The following is a 24,313-nucleotide window of genomic DNA, read 5'->3' as shown; positions in this document are numbered from 1 at the left end:
GTCCAGCGACATAGCCATTACGCTAACTGCTGGTTCCCACACCCATTATCTTTTGAGCAAGGTATTTCTGGAATTGAGTTGATGATAGAAAGGGATACATATGCAATTTTGCTAAGGAGAACAGTTTTGAGTTTTGCCCTATGACCGATGTGAAAGAAATCTGTTTAATGGATTAAAAAAAACTAGATTTTATTTCCTAAAAGTTAAGACTTTTTAAATGGACATTTACAAATGATGTCAGATAATATTTATTGAAATATTTAACAGGTATTCATTGAATTTCCACTCTGAACCTGGCACCGATAACAAAAGAGAGGCATGGCATTTGATATAATAAGGTTTCGAGGTTATTGGGGAAATGGATACTTCGTAACCAAACAAACAGGTACACCAAGTGGAATTAACATAATGATAAAAAACAAGAATATGGTCTCTGTAAAAGAATAGTGCTGTTGATATTTAGGTTGTGTTGCCACAGTATATAAGCTGCTTTCATTCTTTTTTGTTTGTTTGTTGCCTTTTTTTTGGTTTTGTCTTGTTTTTGTCAGGGGGACCATGTGCTTGATAGAGAGACAGAGACAGAAGAAAAGTGAGAAAAAGGGGAATGGCCATGTTGCAATCCCTTCTCCTCCATTCTTCTCTTTGGATTTTGAGCATGCACATATGCACTTGGCATGCTTTGCAGACCACCAGGTCTGGGACTTGAACTGGATTGGCCATATAGGAGTCCAGCACCTTAACTACCACACCACCTGCTGGCTCCATAAGCTGCTTTTTTTCTTTCTTTTTTTAAGAGAGATTTATTTTTTGCTATAGGTCATGTGTGCTTACTGGAAAGACGACAGAGAGACAGAAAGCAAGAAGTCACCCCGGCAGGGGAGGTGATGGGCATGCCACAATCCCTTTTCCTCCATTCTCCTTTTGAGATTTTGGCCACACAGGCACATGCCTGGCATGAATCTCAAGCAGTTGGGTCTGGGACTTGAATCACAGGCTACCATGAGGGAGTGCAACAACCTAACCATTACATCATCTGCTGGTCTCATAAATGGCTTTCCTAATGAAGGGAAACAAAGGAGACGAACGCAGGAGAGCAATGTTTGCTATTGTATTCTGAAATGCTTGGGCTTTCTGAGGACCTGGACGTGGCCATCAAGGCTGGAATATTGTTTAAGTGAACAGGGCACAGACTGAAAGGTTAACATGACCCTCTCCTCGTGTTTTTGCCCCTCCCTGAACAAAGCAATTATATAAATCAATTCAGGTTACTTTGCTTTCAATGCCTAAAGGATTCCTCATGCATTTGAAAACGTCCCAGTCTTCACCACGTTCTGTGTCTCCAAACGGCCCTGGCTTCTGTTTGCCCCCGTACACTATGGCCATCTCTTCCTTTCTCTACTACCCTTTCAGTCACTGCATCATCTTCTGCCACTTCTCAGAAGCCTCCCAATTCCTCCCATCTCAAGATATTTGCATTTTACTTACCCTATGCCAAGAGTATGTTTTAGGAAAGTGAGAAGGATCTTTAAGCGCCTGGTTCATAGCTTTTCCTTGGCCTCGGCATGAATGCTACCTCGATAGAGAGTTTTCCCAAGCCATTTTATTACTGCCTGTCACAGTCATCTGTTTCCTTCTATAATCTGTGCTCGTCTAATGTTTAGTGCACATTTTCTGCAATTTAAGCTCCAGGATGGCAAGGGCCATATTCTTTTTTTTATTGTGCCTAGCCCATGGTAGATCAGCATAACATAAGTAGTTGTTGAAAAACGGGAAAAATGGATATTTGAATCAAAGCAAAACTATTGGAAAAATGAAACTTTTCAAACTATCGAAAGGAGCCTATATATTTTTTTCTTAGTATTATAGGAACTGGTTATACACAGGTGACAGATTATGTCACCTTATATACTTTGATAAGAAAACTCTGAAAGTTAAGTGAATTGATGCTCAGAGTAGACAAGAACAGAAAGCAGAGGACAAGTTTGTGGACTACTGTGGTGATCTAGGTCAAAAGTGAAACAGTTAGAAAAGTGTTTTAATCGAGGAGAGCAATATGGGCCACATTGAACCAGTGATCACCAGTATAGAAATATAAAGTGAAGGAGAGGTGCCAAGTATTGCACCAGTTATTGGTCGGGAAGTCAGTGGATGTTGGTGTGTTCAACTATACTAGGAAGGTTAGCAAGAGAAAAATAGAAAAATTTTCAGAATGCTCAGTTATTCTGAAAATACGGGCCTCCATGAGGCCACTATTTGAGAAGTTCGGCAGTGAAGAGTGTTAGAAAGTAGAGAAGTGGTGGCAGGACTGTGAGGACCAGCAGGGCTGATACAGACAGGCAGGATGTCCTAGATCCCCCTGATGGGAAACCTCACCTGGAGTTTTTATCAAAGAGCAGAATTCCATTTGCATTTTCTGTAGATCTCAAATCAGAAGCTGGAAATAAACCTGGATAGCTGCACATTTAATAAATTACCCCAGGTGTTTCTTATCATCAAGGAAACATGAGAAATAATGTAATCAAACATGTAGCAATGATTCTGAAGAAAGAAAGAGCCTAGATATGTAGGAAGGAGAAGGGAGGAAAGGAGTTATGAAAAGAGAGGAAGAGGTAGAGTAGGATGTTTCTCTGTTAAGTTCAGGGACTTCGCCTCTTATAATCAGAGGAGAGTGGAGACAGCATGGGTGGCTGCAGGTGCTGGTAAGTTCTTTTTGCTGGAAATTCACATTGAATGATTCTGTATTTTCTCAATAAATTATGTATGAAGGACATCACTATTAAATTAAACAGGAAAGTAAGTTTAATTAGTTAAGAAAAAGTATTTAATAATTATTGTCAAATGTGGGGAAACAAATTTTCTAAAGCAAAAAAAATAAAAACCAAAAAAGCCTCTTGACATTCTTGCATGGCAATGGGACATTGTCAACAGCTTTATAGTTACTTTATATTGATAAAATTAAAATTAGCCCAGCTGTGGATTTTAATAGCAATAAGTAAACATATAAATATAATTTCCCAAACTACATATTGAGCAAATTAAGATCGAAATCACTTTGTAGAAAGACACTTCTGTTTTTTCTAAGGTTAAACATTTTGTGAAAGAATACATAGAATATGTCTAAGTATTAGAGGATATATGCTAAGAGAAAAGTATTCAATAAAAGTTTATGAGGACAAAAAAGATGATCTATATTACAACTGGATGCTAGAATATATCCTGACATACTATGATCTGATCTTAGGTTTAAATGTCTTTAGATCAAATTACATAAGTTAGCATTATAATGATAATACATCCCATGGAAATGGCTTAGATGTCTTTTTTATGATATGGAAAAAAACTGAAAAAATGTTTTTCTTTTCTTTGATTACTCTCTAAAAAAGATCAAAAGAAACAGCTTAGGATGTAAAACGAAGACCGTATGGCCAGGGAAGGACAGATTTGTTGTCCTGTTAGTTGTTAAACTGTCAAATGAATTCCTAAAGAACCTGTACTATCTCTTTCTGTGACATTTAGGACAGAGATTCATCCTTCTGAGATAAGTTATGAGTAGTTTTATTTAAAAACCTATCACTAAATTAAATTTTAGAGACTCTTAAATGTTATTGGCAACAAATAAACTATGATTCTTATACCCTGAACTTTGATTCAAATTTCCCATACTTATCTTTGATGAATATAATGAAAAAACAGGATTATGTAATACTCACTATAATCAACTCAAGATGAATTAAAGACTTAAATTTAATATCTGATCTATAAAGGACTTAGAAAAAATAGCATTAAATATCCATGAACTTAATCTTGGCAACAATTTTTAGCTATAACACCAAAACACATGCAACAATAGCAAAATAAATAAATAGAACTACATTGAACCAAAAGTTTCTACAAAGCAAAGGAAATAATCGACAAAATGAAAAAGCAATCCATAGAAAAGAAAAAATAATTACAAGTGATGTACTGAAAATAAGATTAGTATTTAAATTACATAAGAAACTAATAGAGCTCAATATCAAAACAAGCAAATAAACAAATAATCTTATTAAAAATTGCATCAAGGACTGAACCAAATAATTTTCCAAGGGAGATTTACAAATGGCCAACAGATATATGGAAATATGTTCAACATCATGAATCATAATTTGAGTCAAAACTGCATTGAGATATTATTACACATGTTAGGATGACTGTTATGAATACGTCAACAGATATGAAGTGTTGGCAAGGATGTGAATATAAAGGAACGCTGTTAATGAGAATGTGAATTGGTACAGTGAACATGGAAAACTGTATGGAGTTTCCTTAAATAGTAAATATAAAACTACCATATGATCTAGTGACCTCACTTTTGGGTGTATACCTAAAGACAATAAAATTACTGTCTTAAACAGGTATTTGCACTCTCATGTTTATGTCATTTACAATATCCAAGATATAGAAACAGTCTAAGTGTTCATCAATGGATGACTGAGTAAAGACAATGTGATCAGTACACACACACACACACACACACACACTCACACACACACATGAAGAACAAACAATTATATATATGGGAGGGGGCTGCAAACAATTCATGGAAAATATAATTAAAGCATCAATTTATTTTGGTGCAAAAAATATTTTGAATCCATGACTTGTTTTCATCACAATATGGAGTTTTCATGAAATTTTGAAGCCTTCTCATATACATATACATATACATATACATATACATATACACATACATATGAAATATTAGGCGACCTCCATTTAAAAAAGGAAGTTTTGCCATTTATGATGACATGGATAAAGCTGGATAATATTATGTCAAGTAAAATGAACTTATCATAGGAATACAATCCTGCATGATCTTATATGTAGAGTCTAGAAAAGAAAGTCCAACTCATAAAAACAGAGTAGAAGAGTGATTACTGAGGGTCAAGTAGAGGGAAGATGGGGAGATATTGTTCAGAGGGCACAAACTTGCCACTATAGGCTGAGTAAGTTCTGGAGCCCTCATGCATAGCATGGCAACTATAGAAAATAGCGTTGTCTCCATACTTGAAAATTGCTTAGAGGGTAGATCTTAAGTTACCTCACCACAAATAAAAGTAACTACATGAGATGATGGATATGTTAATTAGATTGCTAATGAAAATCATTTTATAATATACGCATATATCATAACATCCCAATTTATACTTGAATATGTGCAATTTTTATTTGCCAATTATACTTCAATAGAGCTGAAGAAAAAGAAATTCACACAAACATGTAGAAGGAGACGCTCAATTTCTCCTTTTGCCTTAAGCTCCAATTTTGGCTTGGCTTGACACTGTCACATTCTGTCTCTGTTTAAAATTTTGATATTTCATTCACTGTGGGTTTTGTGGTCCTATAATTTTGATTTCCAAAAACACTGCATTAAAAGTTAACCCTAGAGCATAGGTGTCATGTATAGGGAGCTAGATCCCAAAGCCTTCTCATATGTATATGTATATGTATATGAGAAGGCTTCAAAATTTCATCACAATATGGAGTTTTCATGAAATTTTGAAGCCTTCTCATATACATATACATATACATATACATATACATATACACATACATATGAAATATTAGGCGACCTCCATTTAAAAAAGGAAGTTTTGCCATTTATGATGACATGGATAAAGCTGGATAATATTATGTCAAGTAAAATGAACTTATCATAGGAATACAATCCTGCATGATCTTATATGTAGAGTCTAGAAAAGAAAGTCCAACTCATAAAAACAGAGTAGAAGAGTGATTACTGAGGGTCAAGTAGAGGGAAGATGGGGAGATATTGTTCAGAGGGCACAAACTTGCCACTATAGGCTGAGTAAGTTCTGGAGCCCTCATGCATAGCATGGCAACTATAGAAAATAGCGTTGTCTCCATACTTGAAAATTGCTTAGAGGGTAGATCTTAAGTTACCTCACCACAAATAAAAGTAACTACATGAGATGATGGATATGTTAATTAGATTGCTAATGAAAATCATTTTATAATATACGCATATATCATAACATCCCAATTTATACTTGAATATGTGCAATTTTTATTTGCCAATTATACTTCAATAGAGCTGAAGAAAAAGAAATTCACACAAACATGTAGAAGGAGACGCTCAATTTCTCCTTTTGCCTTAAGCTCCAATTTTGGCTTGGCTTGACACTGTCACATTCTGTCTCTGTTTAAAATTTTGATATTTCATTCACTGTGGGTTTTGTGGTCCTATAATTTTGATTTCCAAAAACACTGCATTAAAAGTTAACCCTAGAGCATAGGTGTCATGTATAGGGAGCTAGATCCCACATGATCAACCATTGTTTACATCCCAGTCCCAGCAACTTACAAAATGCACTGGGTATTATATATGCATAAATCCTAATGGGACAGAGAAATGGGAGAAAAAGTATTGAGGTGTGACCACACTCAATTGAGGAAATACTTTCTCTCTTTCTCCCTCTCTGGTGAACACACGTTCACTCTGGCAACAACAACAAAAGCAATCTATTTTTTAAAAATACTACATTAAAATACTTATTTTAAAAACTGATACAAAAACATAATTAGTTGAACTTTTTAATGTATCTATACACACACACACAGAAGCACACACACTCACTCATAAACACTACTTGATCTTCAAGTAGAAAACTAAGGAAGCAGGGACGAACAGTTGGTGTAATGACTATGTCATTGGACTCCCATGTAGTTGATCATGGTTCAAGTCCCGGACCTAGTGGCTTAAACTCACACTGGGTGCATGTGTGTGCATGCCCAAGATCCCAAGAGAAGAATGGAGGAGAAGGGATTTCGGCATGGCCATCCCACCTTGGGGTGATTTCTCGCTTTCTGTCTCTCTCTGTCTTTCTGGCAAGCACACATGCCATATAGCAAAAACCTCTCAAAAAAAAAAAAAAAAAGATAAAGAAGCAGAAGCAAGGAATTTTTAATCCATTGAATTCTAACTGTAGTTATGCTTTATAGCAATGAAAACAACAGGGCAGGGCAGGATTAATGGAAATTTGAAATAGCATAAGTGAGATTGGATGTCAAGAAACAATTGGTGGTTATACAGAGATTCATATTGGTATGAATAGTTCACAAGTCAAGATTACCAAGAAAACCCCATTGCACCTATTAGCTATCATTGGTGCCACTTGTAGTAAAGCCATTGAGTGAGTAGCCAGACAGCCAAAAGTCCCAAATAGGTCTGAAATACTTCTGCCTCTAGTTATCAGGAGACATATTTTTGTAAGTGCAACATATGTACTAGTTCATATCAAAAACCAGAATAAAACATTAAAAGTCTGTGAGAATGCACGGTTGTCAAGAGATCTGTTTTTCTCTTATGCGTACAGTGAGAAGCTACATTATTACACAGATTTTAATTTTTAATTTCTCCAAGATGCCCAAAATACATTAATATTTTTCCCACCATGGCCCTAGAAAAAAATTCTCTCTCTCTTATTTCTTTCATTGTACTTTCTAGGTGCATTGTAGCTGACATCCTTCAATATCACTGAGAGAACTCACTGTTCTTGACTGGGAAGGGAATGCATACAGTTTAATGGTCTTTGCGTTATGAATGGATTTATATGTATGATGTATTTACATTTGCGTGACTGTCAAGATATGAATTTTGCTTTTTACTCTGAATTTGATCCTTCACATGGTCTAGCAAAGTAATTGGCACCTAATATAAGGTTAGACCATGATTTGTTCAAGTGGGAAGGAATTGCATTCATTATTAATATCCTTTTTTGAAGCTTTATCTTAAATAATGAATTTAGACTCTACTTGAATTTCTCACTACCGCAGGAACTTACTTTATTTTTTAGATAATGGAGTGTGAAAAGAAAATAAATATCCAGTTCCCATTTCCCAGAGACTTAAAACAAGCTTTGAATATTCAATCAACTCTAGTCAACAATGAAACTGAAAAATATCTCAAAATTTCATCATTAATGTGAAGGAGCATAAGAACTCATCTAAAAGAGAAAAAAAAAAAAAGAAGAAAGAAAAGGAGAGAAAGAAGAAAGAGAAATAAAGAAAGCAAAAAAGGAAACACATTGCCCAGTCTTCAGGAATCCAAGTCTCAAAGAATGCATTTGAGAGAGTGAAAAAAAATGAACACCACAGAGAGAGTAAACACATGTGTTTCAAAATGAGTATGGGACGCAAAACCTAGGTCACCTTGCTGCTGCGCTAGTGATGATCTTCAGACTGCCGGGATTCCGGATAAGCTTGTCCAGAATGCTGACAATCTGCTCAAACTTGGGTCTGTTGTTTCTGTCTTTCTGCCAGCAGTCCAGCATCAGCTGATACAAGGCAGCTGGGCAGTCCATGGGGGGTGGCAGTCGATAGCCCTCGTCCACAGCTTTAATTACCTGCGTGCGAAAAACAAAGTTTCCAGAGACTTAGAGATGGGACTTATTATATTTATGCATCTTCATGGCAAAGCATATTAATGTGAGCATTTAACTTAAAAGTTAAGTAAAACAGTTCTCATTTTTAATTACCTAAAAGAATAACAGCTGATCAACTAAATTAGAATATATTTCTGTCTAAAAATAAAGATCAAGAGAAGGAAAGTTTATTTAGAAAAGAATTTGGGGGGGAATTATTTGATTTAACTTTATTTAATTTTGATTTGATCAGAGAGGAACAGAAAGAGAGAGAGAGACAAAGTGAGAAAGCAAGCCAGGACTAGAACCATGGTTGGCCATGTGGGAGTCCTGTGCTCTCAATCAGCATGCCATCTGCTGGTCCCATAGCAAAAAAGTTTTTATAAAGTTCATTTCCAGATAAAATGGAAATAAACATTCAATGATATAAGAAATGTGATGTTATAGAGAAATTATTATTTGGTGATACGGGTCTCTATGGAGATTAATACATGAAGGTGTATCTATATGAATGAAGTCTAAATGAAAATTAGTGTACAGATTTTAGTTACATCACAGTTCAAATGGTCCCTTCCAAATCACAGTGATTTTCTTTGGTCAAGTAATAAGTGTTGCACAATTAACTATTTATTTTTTATTGTTTTAAACATTATTAAGAAGTGACTTTCAACCTAATGTGCATCAGAATCATATGGGGGACATATTAATATACAGAGAACTATCCTCTGTCCTCTCAAGTTTATGATACCCCAAGTTTGGAGTAGGGCTGAGAATCTGGCAAGCCAGGACTAGAACCATGGTTGGCCATGTGGGAGTCCTGTGCTCTCAATCAGCATGCCATCTGCTGGTCCCATAGCAAAAAAGTTTTTATAAAGTTCATTTCCAGATAAAATGGAAATAAACATTCAATGATATAAGAAATGTGATGTTATAGAGAAATTATTATTTGGTGATACGGGTCTCTATGGAGATTAATACATGAAGGTGTATCTATATGAATGAAGTCTAAATGAAAATTAGTGTACAGATTTTAGTTACATCACAGTTCAAATGGTCCCTTCCAAATCACAGTGATTTTCTTTGGTCAAGTAATAAGTGTTGCACAATTAACTATTTATTTTTTATTGTTTTAAACATTATTAAGAAGTGACTTTCAACCTAATGTGCATCAGAATCATATGGGGGACATATTAATATACAGAGAACTATCCTCTGTCCTCTCAAGTTTATGATACCCCAAGTTTGGAGTAGGGCTGAGAATCTGCATTCCTAGCAAATTCTGAGGCGGGGCTAAAGTTGCTGGTTCAGAGAAAATAATTTGAAACCCTTCGATATAGAGAAAAATTATAAAATAGAGATGTGAAAAAGTGAGTCTGATTTTCCCAGACTTATTATAAAAAATAGCATGTTTGAAGTACAGAAAAATTTATATCTCAAAATACATCAAAGGCATTTTTATAAGTGGTGAATGGAAAATGACTAAAACCATCTCAACTTGCCTTCTTGTGTATCTATGGGGACATGCGTGGAGATTTTGGCTCAGCAGAAAGATAAATCTCTGAGTGCTGATCCCGAATGCCAATAGCAACCTTTTACCAAGTATTAGCAAAACATAACATACAAAAACATCATTTCTTTTGAAAAATTATGCCAAACTTATAATAGTAGGAAGCCAGATTTTCTGTATACAGAGATTTGAATGTGTGTAACTAAATTCATGTACAATTTAACGTATTATTAGAAACTCTAATAGAGATTGGTGATTTTTGTCAGACTTTGGGAAAACAGTATTTAAGTAAATATGTTGGAATAGTTATAGTAATTAAATCAAGGAAAGATAGTATTTTACTAATATTACATAGAAACTATTTTTAAGAGCAAAAATACATGAAATATTCCCTGATATCTATTGGTTATCTTATCGGTCACTTATTCTATTACATTTTTATAATAAATATTTCACTTTGTTTTATTTCTAAACCCTGACTTGAGAGACGCATGGAAAACTGTAAGAACAATTCAATTAATCTTTCCAAGTCTTGGAAAACGGTTTCCTTTCTTCTAAGTATTCTATTTCAATGTGACAAGCTAGGAGCCACCTGGTTTCATTATGCTCCTCTTTCTTACACAGCTTGATCTTTTCATCGGAATCCATAACTCATAGCCGACAAACACTTACATCCTGATTGGACATCTCCCAGTATGGTCTCTCTCCGTACGACATCACCTCCCAGAGAACGATCCCGTAACTCCACACGTCGCTGGCTGACGTGAACTTGCGGTAGGCTATCGCTTCTGGTGATGTCCACCGGATAGGGATCTTCCCTCCCTTGGAATAGAACATCATGGATACATAACTGAGTACTGGATAGCACGTATCAAATGCACACTGTAATCTGAAGTCTGACCGCATTTTTCAGAATACTTCAGTCCTGAAATAAAATATGGGTTTCTACTACAGTATCTTGGTGTTCTATTTTAATTCCCAGTAGGAGTAACTTACCATTTGCAATAAATTTGCTTCAAAAACTGTGGAAGAATTTTGTGATTATAAAATGGAAACTTCTTAAATGTTGACATTTTAAATAAACTATGGCACATTAATTGGATCTGTAATAAAACAACCTGAAGTGGATGTGATATATCAGATGTTAGAATTTATGAAGCTCAAGACCAGCAGATGGCATAATGGTTACATCGCTGGACTCCCATGTAGTCTAGCACAGTTCAAGTCCTGGGCCCGCCTGCCAGTTTTAAATATGCCAGGCATGTGTGCTTGCATGCCCAAAATCCTGAAGAGAGAGTGGGGGAGAAAGGATTGCGGCATCCCTCCTGGGGGATTATTTCTTGCCTTCTGTCTCTCTGTCTCTCCAACAAGCACACACACCTTAGAGAAAAAAAAAAATCTTAAGAAAAGAATTAATGAATTAATGGAGCTCTCAGAAATCAACCTTTACTGATTTTGTGTAGATCAACACTTAACCAAGTAATCTTAATTCAGAATGGGGATATGTTACTATTTTAAAAAAATTAGATCATTCCTTAGCACATTAGTACTTACAGGCGTTTTTAACTAAAATTAACACTAAACCAAAGTATACTTTTAAAAAGTGTCTTTAATAGAGTAATCATTTTGATTAATTTACTGAGTGCCTCATTCCATCATTAATTATTAAAGTCCTTCCATGTCCTAGAGAGTTCCCATAGGAAACAAATAGATATAATAAGTATGTTTCTAGAACTTTCAGTCTAGATAAGGATAATATTGCTTCTGTGAGTTATAGGAGATGCAATAGGGGAAACTTCCATGGAATTTGCTCTCAGTTCAATAAATATATTTAATGAAGATGTACCAATTGTCAACCATATGGGAAGTATTATTCTAATCACTTTCCATGACAGTTATAAATAACATTTTAGCCCTTCTGTTAAGGAAATGTCAAGCAAATGAATAAAAATTAGTTGCTGTGAATAACAAAACAAAAAAAAAACGAAAGAAATATGTATGTAGTGAATTCATTTTCAAACTTTACAGTGCATGTGAACCATTGAAGGCTTGCTCAAACTAAAATGCAGATTCTGACTCAGGAAGCCTGATGTGCAACTAGAGTCTGCATTGGTGACAAATTCTGGGTGATGCTGTTCCTGGCTGATCCAGGGATCTTACACTGAGGAGCAAGTCAAAGTTCCTGTAGATGTGAAACCTAAAGCCAAGCTTCTCACTAGAACTACTGGGGGGTTCCACTGAAGTTGAGGTCACTTGAAAGATTAGTATGATTTTTGATTCAAGGAAAAAGGAATGTCTATTTCAAAGTATTTACATCATCAAAATCTTGAACCATATTGATCAAAACATGCTTCTTTATAGCATGACACTGGATTTGAAGTGATGCTCAGTAGGGCCAAACAGTGCTTTACAGAAATGAATCAGTGACAGGAAATGAGTTATTAAACTTTATTATGCTGAATTTCCTCACCTGTTATTTGGGAAAGGAACTGTACTGCTTGTGAACTAAGGAAAAATTTCAGTGAAATTTTTACCTAGCTTTTGGCACATAGTAACAACAACAACAAGTCCCATAATCTAAGCAAAAGGGCATAAATCAAGGCAGAGAGGGAGAACAATGTATGTTCCAGAAGAACGGTTTTTGGTGTGAAGGAATATAACGGGAGAGGAAGCTGAGGTGTCACATCGGTACTTAATCATAGATAGGCTGTTGAAATTTTGTCCTGGCTGAGAAGTCAGCTGTGATTCATACTAACTCGGGGGACCAGCAGTTAGCATAATGGCTATGTCGCTGGACTCCCACGCAGTCGATCGCGGTTCGCGTCCCAGACCCGGTGGCTGAAAAATCACACCGGGCGTGTGTGTGTGCATGCCCAAGATCCCGAGAGGAGAATGGAGGAGAAGGGATTGTGGCATGGCCATCCCCCCTGGGAGAGTGATTTCTCACTTTCTGTCTCTCTGTGTCTGTCTGTCTGGTGAACGCACGTGCCCTATAGCAAAAACCTCTCAAAAAATATATAATAAAAAAAAATAAAACTCAGTAAAGTGGAGCACTTCTCTTTGGTGTTCTGTTCAGAGAGAACACCACCTGAAGATCGGCAAAGGAGGTAAGAGTATGTGGGCTCTAGGAAGATACATGACACTCTGCAGATGTGGGGAGAAATAGAAAGGGACAGATATGGTGAGAATACTGAGAGGCAGAGACTGAGCACAAGCTTTTTAAGATGCTATAGTGAAGGTAGTTAGCACTTAATATCGGTGAAATGAAACAAAAATCAAGAAGGAGATCAGGGATCCAAGACTACAGAGAGCCTTAGAAATTAGTGAGAGACACCAAAGTGCACAATACACTGGGGAAGAGTGCCAATGAAGAACGTGAGCAATGTCCACAGTCGTCGTGCGAGGGAATCACACCAGGTCCGAGAAACTGCATTATTTCACTCACTTACTCACTCATGCACACTCACTCTCACTGTCTTCACACGTTGTATGCTTTTTCCAACAAAATTTTAAAGGGTCCTTCTTTTTATATTCAAATTTGGAAAATCTGCTTCCAAGTCTAATATTTCTCTTTTTTCCACCAATATATTTGATTTTAAAAATGACAATAAAATGTTAAAACCCCCAAATTCACTTTTATGTACCTGCCTATACTGACTTTTGTATTTTTAAATATGGGCCCAGCTGCAGAGGCACATACTGCTAAAATGCTGTGCTTCAGAGTTGGGACCACATGGAAGTTCTAGGTTCGATTCCCGGTACAACCTAAAAGCCCAGTACTAAGGCGTGAGCCTGTAATCCCAGAGACTTGGGGAAGCCCAGACAGTGGGTGAAGAACCCTATGCTGACCTGAGCAACATGGTGAGACCATGTATAAAGCAGATCTGGGTGCACATGTAGTGCAAGCGTCTCTTCCCAGTTGGGAAGCTGAGGCAGGGAGAGCACAAGAGTGAGACACTTTCTTTAAAATGAATACGTTTTGGGCGGGACCAGCAAAAAGCATGGTTAATTAAGGCTCTGGACTCCCATATGGTCAACCACAGTTCTGGTCCCAGACCAGGCAGTTTGGGATTGCCACCATTTGTGCATGCATGCTTGCACAAAATCCCAAGAGCAGGGGGATGATTTCTCACTTTCCCTCTCATTTTCTTTCTGTTTCTCTTCAGTGAGTGCACACACCCTATTGCAAAAACCTAAAAAATAAGAAGAGAATATATATTTTTAAAAATATTGACTGGAGAGGGACAGAGTGTGTGTGTGTGTGTGTGTGTGTGAGAGAGAGAGAAGGAAAAAGAGAGATAAAGTGAGAAAGCAGGCCAACAGGTCTGGGACTCGAACTGCGGTTGGCCATGTAGGTGTCCAGCACCTTTAATCACCACATCACCTGCCGGCCCCAAAGAGAACATATTCTTTAAAAACTATTTTTAAATGCTACTTTTTGATTTTGACAAAACAAAATTAAACATGTGAAATCTACTCAAGGTACCAAATGGAATCACTGGACATGTTTCCTTCTGAAATAACTCAGAAAATTAACAGAAGTCAAAGTCATGCATATTTATGGAACAAAAGAAATGCAATTTCTTATTTCCACAATTAACAGGCATTCTGTTTTTTTTTTTTTTCTTGTCACTATAGGGCACATGCGCTCTCCAGAAAGACAAAGACAGAGAGACAGAAAGCGAGAAATTACCCCCCAGGGGGCATGGCCACGCCACAATCCCCTCTTCTCCATTCTCCTCTCGGGATCTTGGGCACGCATGCACACGTGCCCCGTGGTGTGAGTTTAAGCCACTGGGTCTGGGACTTCAACTGTAGTCAACTACATGGGAGTCCAGCAACATAGCCATTATGCTGACTGCTGGTCCCCAGTCACTCCGGTTTTAAGTGTAAGAAAAATACATCAATATTGTACGCACTTTGTTTGAAATTTCAAAAATCCAGTTAGGCTTAGTTTAAGGTGGCACAATCCATGGTATACCAGACTGAGGTGCTGGAAGCCACAAGGCTGATCATGAGTTTGGATCACTGGTCTGCCTGAAAACATGCTGAAAATGTGCACAAAGAAACCCAGGATCCTGAGGAGCTGGAGGACTAGAGAAAGGGGATAGCAGCATGAGAACCGGTTAAGGATTTTCTCTCTCACACACACTTGCAGACACTCTTTTTCATTAAAAAAAAAAAAAAAAAAAAAAAAAAAAGTTTAAAGAAATCAAACTACAGGAGGGATTCCAAACTACAAAATCACTGGAATTTATGAATATGTACATTATTACAAACTCTTCAAAAGTTTAGAACTATAGTTTCAAACTCTACGTTCAACGCCAGTAAAACAAATTCACGTAGCAGACTCTACGTTCAACGCCAGTAAAACAAATTCACGTAGCAGATCTTGTCGTATCTGTTGCCTTAAGTAAAATGGTGTACCCAAACTATAATTTGAAATCATAAACCTATGAAAACCTGAATAAACTATAAAGCTGAAGATACAGAACGTAAGTCACAGGGCCTGTTCTCACTGCAGAGAACAATTGTCTTGTTTAGGTATTATCTTAGCAAATGTTCAGAGTAAGCATTTGACACAAGCTCATTGATCTTAATTGAATTCTCTTTCTCCTAAGTACATGCTGTCTTCTTAAATGCATGCTCTTTTTTCTTGGGAGGCTTTCTCAGTGCTTATCTTTTGTAACTGGTAAACTCCTTACTTGAACATTCTAATGAAAGTGAACTCATAGGTGGAACATTTAGGAATCTTCCAAGCAGAGTTGGTTGTTCATCTTCTATGATTCTTCTATTGCTTAATTACCCTGACTAGACTGGTGAGTCCACAGGAGTAACTGCCTTTGCATCCTTACCTTGGCCTTCCCAGAGCTTAAAACATTAGCATGACTTTCTGCTTCTCCTGTTTATATTATGTTGCCAAAGAGTATGAAATTTTGTCAAGTGAGAATACTATTTAATTATTATATGGACTTAGAGCAGTATATTTTATTAAAAATCTTTGGTAATTTTGAGCATTTAAAAATGTATGATTTGGGGCAAGCAGGTGGTATAGTGCTTACAGTGCTGGACTCCCACATAGCTAACTGTGGTTCAAGTCCTGGACCGGGCAGCTTGAAATTCATGCTGGGTGTGTGTGCATGAGTGCCCACTTCCATTCTTCATACATGTTGGGTAGCTTTAGAGCACAGCTTCTCTAAAGGAAAACTACTGAGACCTGAGACTAGATCCATTTTGCTAAGGTCCTGTCTTGTGCATCGTAGGATGTGTAGCACCATCTCTGCTTTCTGTCAACTAGATTATATTAGCATCCCCTTAACTGTGATGGTCAAAAGTTTCTCCAGACACTACCAAATATCCTGTGCACAAAATCTTCCCTATTTGAGAATTACTACTTTAGATTTTTTTTTTTTTTGAGAGGTTTTTGCTATAAGGCATGTGGGTTCACCAGAACGACAGAGACAGAGAGATAGAAAGTAAGAAATCACCCTCTGGGGGGATGGCCAGGCCACAACCCCTTCTCCATTCTCCTTTTGGAATCTTGGGCATGCACGCACACACACCCGGCATGAGTTTAAGCCACCATCCGGGACTTGATCCATGGTCGACTACATGGGAGTCCAGCGACATAGCCATTATGCCAACTGCTGATCTTGGTAAATTCTTAATTTACAATTTAGATGACAATTCTTGATTTGCATGAGAAAATAATCCCATGAGCTGTAGGATTTATCTAGGATTTTATATAGACTAAATGGGATAAACTTTTTTCCACTATTCTTACACTCTCTAGAGATACTATTATACCTATCTTATAACTGTAATAAAAGAAAAGCAACCAGCAAGTTTATCAGAGCTAATCTTCTCATTTTTAGATTTGGTTATTATGACAATATCCCCTTTAGATTTTTCTTCTTATTATTGGGCTATCTGGAAAGTTATGACACATTTTTGTATAGAAAAATACATCATGATTTTCCCAATGACCTAGTATTAAATATTTTATTTCTTCTTGACTCCCTTTACTTTTTCCCTATTTCAAAGATTAAGTAACTTCCCATTGCTAATAAAACTTAAATTAACCCTATAAATTAAACATATTTTTTATAAGGTGGAGGCATCAGTGAAAAAGCATTTTAGCAATACATGAGAGCTTACTCCAAGAGCAAACACTATCTGCAGCTACATAAATGTCATTGGCACAGTGAGACATTGGGTAAGTGTTCTTGAGGGCCTAATTTGATCTCACAATATGGTTTAAAAAAAACTGGGGCCCATAAATTTTGATTTAGTCCCATTCTCAATAAAGATCACTGCATTTAAGCTGAGCATCTGCAGTCCTAAGACTATCAAACGAAATAAATGGAACATGCAGGAGTAGGACTCACTAAACTTCCTATTAGTAATTCACTGCAGAACATATGCATTCTTCTGCTCCTGATATTGACCACAAGCGTTTCTCTTCATCTCCTGCCTCCCAGCTCAACAAATGCAAGCCCATACTACTTATGTTTTTGTTGTTGTTGCTTTTCTGTTTTCTTTTTTCAGGTTCAGAAATTGTCTTCCCATTGTATATATATGGGGGGCACTCTAAATTGAAATGAATTTCATGTAACTGCCAAACACATCCTTTGAATAGACTATGTAAAAACTTGAACTCGATGAGACAGAATGCTATCATCACTTGGCATGTCTTTCCTGCCACAGTAAAATCAGTCAAATGCAACTTTATTGATGAGCTAAAACTTTTAAAGTGGTTGGTAATTTAATTTTTGGTTGGTAAAATGCTACTAGGCATTCAGAATATTGCAAAATCACAACTAGTTACCATAAAAATAATTTATGAAGATTTTTTTTTACCATATTAAAACAGATTTTAAAATGAAGCATTTACTTTAGGTGGTCTCTGTATCAACATTTAAGCTCCCCAGATATTAATGCCTTTGAGAGAAAACTTCCAAGTGCTTGGAGAAAGCCCAGAATTGTAGCATATGGAGTGTATCTAAAAACCTCAATTGCAGAGGGACTTCCAATTTAAATCTAACAGAATCAGAAGTTAATGCCTGCTTCCTGTATTTGCAGCGCCCAACCTACAGCCAGTTTCTCCCAGAGCTGATGCCTCATCAATGTATCGCTCTGTAATTACAGAAAGAGATTTAATTACTTGTTTTATTTGAATTCTTCAATTTTATAGGAATTAGGAATCTTGGTTTTGGGGTCCAGACTTGACCCTTCTATTTAATTGTAGCCAAGTTTCTTAAGCTCTCTATTAAGTTTCTTGTCATTCATAAACTGAGTCATGGGGGATATAAAACTCAACTCCATGATAAATCCTATCTATTCCTTACAGCTTAATGACTTTGCAGACTTATAAAGATCTTTTAACTTTCAAGTTTCCTTCTTACCCCTACGTAAAGATTGAGGATGCTAACCATTTTGGGAGCCGAGTGGTGGCGCAATGATAATGCAATTAGAACTAAATGAGAGAGGCCCTAGGTTCACGCCCTGGGACCTCCTGAGCACACTGGGTATGTGTGCACCCATGGTCTCCAACAGCTAAGACTGGATGGAGGCAGGAGACCCTGTTCTGGGAGTCTTTTCTTACTCTTCCCTCCCCTATGAGAGAAATAAATAAATAAAACTTGAATTACAAAAGGATATTAACATTTTGCATCTTGGCTATTTTGGATTTGTAAAGATGGACTAACTATGGTTAAACTGTATGTCTGTTTTATTATAAGATCTGTATTTGTTCCCACAGGATTCTTTTGGAAAAGTTAAGGAGATAAAGTGGTACAAGTAAAGTGGCTAGGGCTTCTCTGGGTAGAACATGACAGAGTCACTGAACTCCAATTTGGGATTAGTTGAGGGAGTCTAAAACCTTGTTCACTGTGTCCAGAGACAGCAGTAGTAGTAGAAACCATACAATAAATCTGTTCTTGAAAGATCCTGCAATTCAGTTTTCTAAGCTTAATGAATTTAGACAGTTCAAATGAGACATTTGGCTGAATGCCTGCATTTTTCATGAGCTTAACTGAAGTCAGCTCACTATGGGTTAGGAGGCTTCAAATTTTGATTTCTAAAGAGAAGGAATGTAATTGCTGAAATCTCTGGACGTTGAGCCGTAATAGCTCATATCTGCCCTGATTTTTCTCTAATTATATATACAAATCTCTCCCTGCTGATTTAGGAAATACTTTACTGGGTTCACAGTTCATCTGTCTGCCTGTGAGTTCTGTCAGGTCATACTTAGAGTGACAAAGGACTTTGGAGAGTTTATCTGAGAAAACCCTACCTAATTGAGTATTTAACCTGGAGACAAATATTGGCTTCTCAGATTAGAAGTAAAACTACAGAGATAAATCATTTTGCTAAAGGATTTAGCATCTATCTATTGTCAGGGACTAAACTCCACTCACTATAGACAACAGTAGACAACAAGGCGAAGGGCAACCATAGAGAACTCCCAGGGGAAGCATCTATTCTAATCCTCAGTAGTTCAAATCTAAAAGTCACTGGGAAAATAGTTTTAGCAGATGTGATTGCTGCAAGAGATCAGAAACAAAGTCCTTTAGATAGCAAAAGCCCATTCCTTGAACTTTTAAGATTTTTCAGTATTATGTGAAATGATTAGAATTTCCTGAAATACAGGAAAATCTCACATGCTAAGTTATTTGAAGGCTATTCAGGAAATGAAACAGAATTAAGTAACATTTATGCTTCATTTAAAGTCATATAATGCAATATAAAAGTTAGGTTATCTAATGTGTTATGTCAATCTTCAACAAAAATAATGCATTATTTGGGGGGTGGTAAGGATAAAAAAAATGTATTGATAAAGGTCTAGTACTTCAAAGTTTGATGTCTTTTAAAAAATCTGGTTTATGTATACAGTTTTTTATTTTTTAATGTTACAGAAATGCATTTCAAAGTCTAAATTTTTAATACTTTGAACAAAATTTTCCAAGGGGCAAATGTTAGAAGTCACAAAGTTTAATTCAATCCAACAGGAATCCTGTGTATTTCCAGTTAAAATAAGAGAAATAGTTTAAATTCAACCTAATGATTTGCAAAAGGACACGATTGAAATAAGATTGATTTAATAATGGCAATTAAGAAATAACGAAAGATGAAATAGTAGGTTAAGACTCTCAGGAATCTCTATGAAGACACTTCTGATGATTTCGAAACTCTCAGATATCAAGGAAGTGGTTCCTGTTATGTCCATATTTAGTAAAAAATCAAACAAACAAACAAACAAAAAAACTGCTAGAAATATATGGTAAAGCGAGAGCTAAGGTTAGCAAGTAAAAGGAAAAATAATAATAATAGGAGTGTGATTGAGCCATGATACATAAAATAAAGTTGAAAACAGGTGATAGAAAAGGAATTAGTCAACTTATTTATTTTGGTCACCAATGATCAAGAGTGGCTTAGGACACTATGAATTCTACAGAAGTCTGGACTGATCAATGGCTTCAAGGAACATGGGGAAAGCTTCAGCAATGTGTCTTCACATATGTTAAAATGTAGAATGGACTAGAAATATAAAAAAGTGACTTTTACTAGCATCCAGGGCTCATCAACACTACAGACAGAACTGAAACAGCAGAGAAGAAGGTGAGTCACTATTAGCCTGATGTTCAGTTTAAATTAAATGATTATTCTCACTACTAAAATTGTCCTCTTAAAATTAGAGTAATGATTTAAATTACTGTGTTTAGAACTTAGTAAAGCAAAATTAATGTTTCTCTAGCCTCAAAATCTGCATTATTTGCTCCTTTGCTCTCACTAATTCTGTGTTCCAATGTCGTTTTGTCAGAGAAACTGTCTCTGACTCCCCTCTGTAAAAGATACCCCATGTACTGCCCAAATTTCTCATCTTACCTCTCTGTCCTGGACCTTTGCTTGTTTTATTACCTAAATTCCTACAGTAGAATGTAGCTTATGAGTTCAGCATTTTATTTTATTTTCCTTTGGAACCCAGATCCTGGAAAAGTCCCTGGTATAAAGGAAACACTCAAATATTTGTTAAATGAATAAATAAATCATACAATTTATTTAAGTTTATTTCTTTCTTGAGTGAAAGACAGAGAAAGAGACAGTATTTCCAACAAGGTCTTCACATTGCCATCCCCCCAGAGCTTAAGCCAGCCCTGGATCATGGGCAAACACAGGTAGAGTGCACTCAGGGAGGTTTATGAACCTTTCCTGCGTGGGTCAGCCTTGCAGAGCATCACACTTTTTATGACTGTGCCACAGTTCTACTCCTGACTGATGCATCATAGAGAAGGTAGCTCCGGGCAGAGATGGGAGGGGATACATTAAATATATTTATACAGTCTCCTCGCTTCTGTGTTGCAGTTCAGAAACAGAGTTTTGAGTATTTTTCACATAAATCCAGATTGACCTCTTTTCACTGGTTAAAATGTTTCATCTCTTTCAGAATAAGGAAAAAAAAAGTGACTAAAACAAGTGGTTAAAAGCTAAGTGGATAGGGATCAGCAGATGCTGTAATGGCTATGTCCCTGGACCCCCACGTAGTGTCTGCGGTTGGAGTCTCTGACCTGGCAATTTTAAACTCATGCCAAGTGTGTGTGAGTGCATGCCCAAAATCCCGAGAGGAGAATGGAGGAGAAGAGATTGTCACCTATTTACAAAATAATAGGTGACTAAGAAGTATTAGACCTCTCATTAAGTTTGAGTGTAATATCGATAACAAATTACTAAATCTTCTGATTTATGAATTGGGGCTTTATGTTGTAAAGCTACATATAAAGGTACTTGTACCAATCACAAGAGTATGAAATAAATTCATGGCTGACATTTGTTTTGGTTGAAAGCTTAAAATACTATTACTCTGTGAAGGTCATTGATGAGAGGTTTTTGTAACTACTTTTTTATTTGTGTGTAAACGACATATATTACTTCCCAATAACAGTGGTCTCTTAGGTAGCAGACCAGCTTTAGATGTGTATATTCTTAGTATCTGGGAGCCCTGCAGAACAAAACCTCATGCTTTGTACTAAATATATTCTTAGAATGGAGATACCATGAAGAGGACTATTTATCCTCTTAGTTGTTTTTGTTTGTTTGTTTTGAGAGATTTTTGCTATACGGTACATGTGCTCACCAGACAGAGACAGGGGTCAAAAAGCAAGAAATCACCCCCTACGGGGGATGATCACGCCACAATCTCTAATCCTCCATTTTCCTTTCGGGATTTTCGGCGCACATGCACACATACCCGAACCAGCATGCGTTTAAAATTGCCAGATCAGAGACTCCAACCACAGGAACTACATGGGAGTCCAGCAACATAACCATTACAGCATCTGCTGATCCCTATCCACTTAGCTTTCAACCCACTTGTTTTATTCACTTTTTTTCTTATTTTGAAAAATCACATTAGATAAGACAAAGCTGTACTGGACTATTCCTGCCTTCAATCTGGCAGAACCAAAGTTCTAATAAACCAAATAAATTATATGTAAAATAAGATTTTCTTTCTGATAAAACACAGAACCCTGTCAGTCACCACCAAAATCCAAGCAATTATTACTCAGTATGTAAATTAGAAATATTTTTTTTAAAATCAATGTGTTTTTTCCCAAAAATTTCCCAAATCACTTTTTGAGGTAATTACGTCCTTAAAATGAATTTATGGGCCTAAGAATAATTGTATTGACTGACTACAGTATATAAAGAATATATCTATACTTTCTCTAACTAAATCCTGCATAGAACAGTAACTAAAACAATATTATTTGAGAATTGGGGATTTCATCTTAGTATTTCAACACATGAATATAAGAACGTTCATACACATGCATGCATATACACAAAATGCCAATCTAATTAAAACTAAATTTCATAAAGGAAAAGACTGAAAAATCATTCAGTGGTAAACAGTTTTCACCAATATCAATATGGTACTGTTAGAATGAAGGTGGTAAATGATTAGAACAGGCAAAAACAGACAAACAGGAAACATCATAATTATATTTTAAAATTTACATGATGGAAAACCAAAGAGAGGGAATTCAGATTTAATTTTTTTTTCTAATAACAAAAACTTTTTGATGATTTTAATTTGTGGAGCTAAATGCTCCAATCACTTGCATCCCAAATGAAATCCAGGGACTTTCAAGATGATTTGCAACCTTTGGTATGCAGCTGTAGTCATGTTTTCAAGGCTACTTCTTCAAAATTTATCAAGTAAAACTATGTCATAATTTAGATTTATATCATTGAATAACTACTGAAATTTTGATTTAGTTTTTAAGGTGTATTTTTCCAATAAAACATCTGTAACGATGATTTTCAAAGTGTCATCCAAGCATCTATGGATCCCCAAGGACATTCCAGGGAGTCTATGAGATTGGAACTATTTTAATAATAATAATAAAACTTTATAACCTTTTCCCTTCTCAATATACCATGAGTGTGCAATGAAATTTTACGGAGGTTACAGGACATATAATAGTATTATATAATGGAAAGTATCGACATTAGAAATTTTTATGTAAGTCAGTAGTGAGGAGTGAGACATAATAATTAGATGTGTGTATCAACAAATATCTACTTCCTTATACAATATTTTTATGAAAAAGGAAACACACACACACGTATAGTACTATCTTCACTGACCCTTTCTTATCAGGCATACTGTTAAGAACATAGAGAACAAAAACCTTTGACATACTTAACATAGCATAGAAAGCAGTGCGAGAAAATATCCAATAAATTACGTTTTAAGCTTAAGCATTTTCTCAACTTTTCAAATTCAAAATTAGAATTTAAAAATTTCTATACCACTTTTCTATCCCACCTGTTGCTCAGAGATGTTTTAAAGATGAGAACAGCAGACAACCTGTGGCAGTGACATTGAGTCACGTGCTTCGTAATTCTTTAGTACAATTACTCTCTACCTAGGGGCCATAACTCTCAGTGCAGCAATGAAAACATTTTAATACATTGGTGAGCTGAATACTTGTTTCCAAACTGAAGAAACTCCATGTACTAGGTAAAATGTGTTGAGTGCTGTTAAAGTGAATGACTAACTTTTTTTTTTAAGAGAGAGATTTTTGGGAACTTGTGCTTAATGGAGACAGAGACTGAAAGTGAGAAATTACCGCCCGTGGAGATGGCCATATTGTAATCACTTCTCCTCCATTCTCCTCTTGGGATTTTGGGCATGCACACACGTGCGCCCAATGTGAGTTTTAAGTCATGTGTCTGGGACTCAAATCACAGTAAACTATGTGGGAGTCCAGGAACATAACCATTATGCCATCTGCTGATCCAAAAATGACTAACTTTTTTTTTTTTGAGAGGTTTTTGCTATAGAGCTTGTGTGCTCGCCAGAGAGACAGAGAGACAG

The 24,313-nt window shown here is 36.3% G+C and overlaps 1 protein-coding gene across 2 annotated transcripts in view; it reads right to left on the bottom strand.

The window, feature by feature from the left end:
• The window catches only part of EPHA3 (EPH receptor A3), a 404,175-nt gene that overhangs the window by 22,932 nt on the left and 356,930 nt on the right, over nucleotides 1-24,313 (bottom strand). For both annotated transcript variants that reach the window (XM_006139867.2, XM_006139868.2), the window contains exons 14-15: nucleotides 10,603-10,752; nucleotides 8,212-8,405 (exon numbers count right to left, since the gene is read on the bottom strand). In XM_006139867.2, the coding sequence (XP_006139929.1) occupies nucleotides 8,212-8,405; nucleotides 10,603-10,752 (344 nt within the window). The remainder of the gene's footprint in view (nucleotides 1-8,211; nucleotides 8,406-10,602; nucleotides 10,753-24,313) is intronic.

The sequence above is a fragment of the Tupaia chinensis genome, unplaced genomic scaffold (assembly GCF_000334495.1).
Source record: "Tupaia chinensis unplaced genomic scaffold, TupChi_1.0 Scaffold000009_1, whole genome shotgun sequence".
NCBI lineage: Eukaryota > Metazoa > Chordata > Mammalia > Scandentia > Tupaiidae > Tupaia > Tupaia belangeri.
The sequence above is the reverse complement of the archived record's forward strand: the minus strand, read 5'-3'. Positions and strand labels throughout refer to the sequence as shown.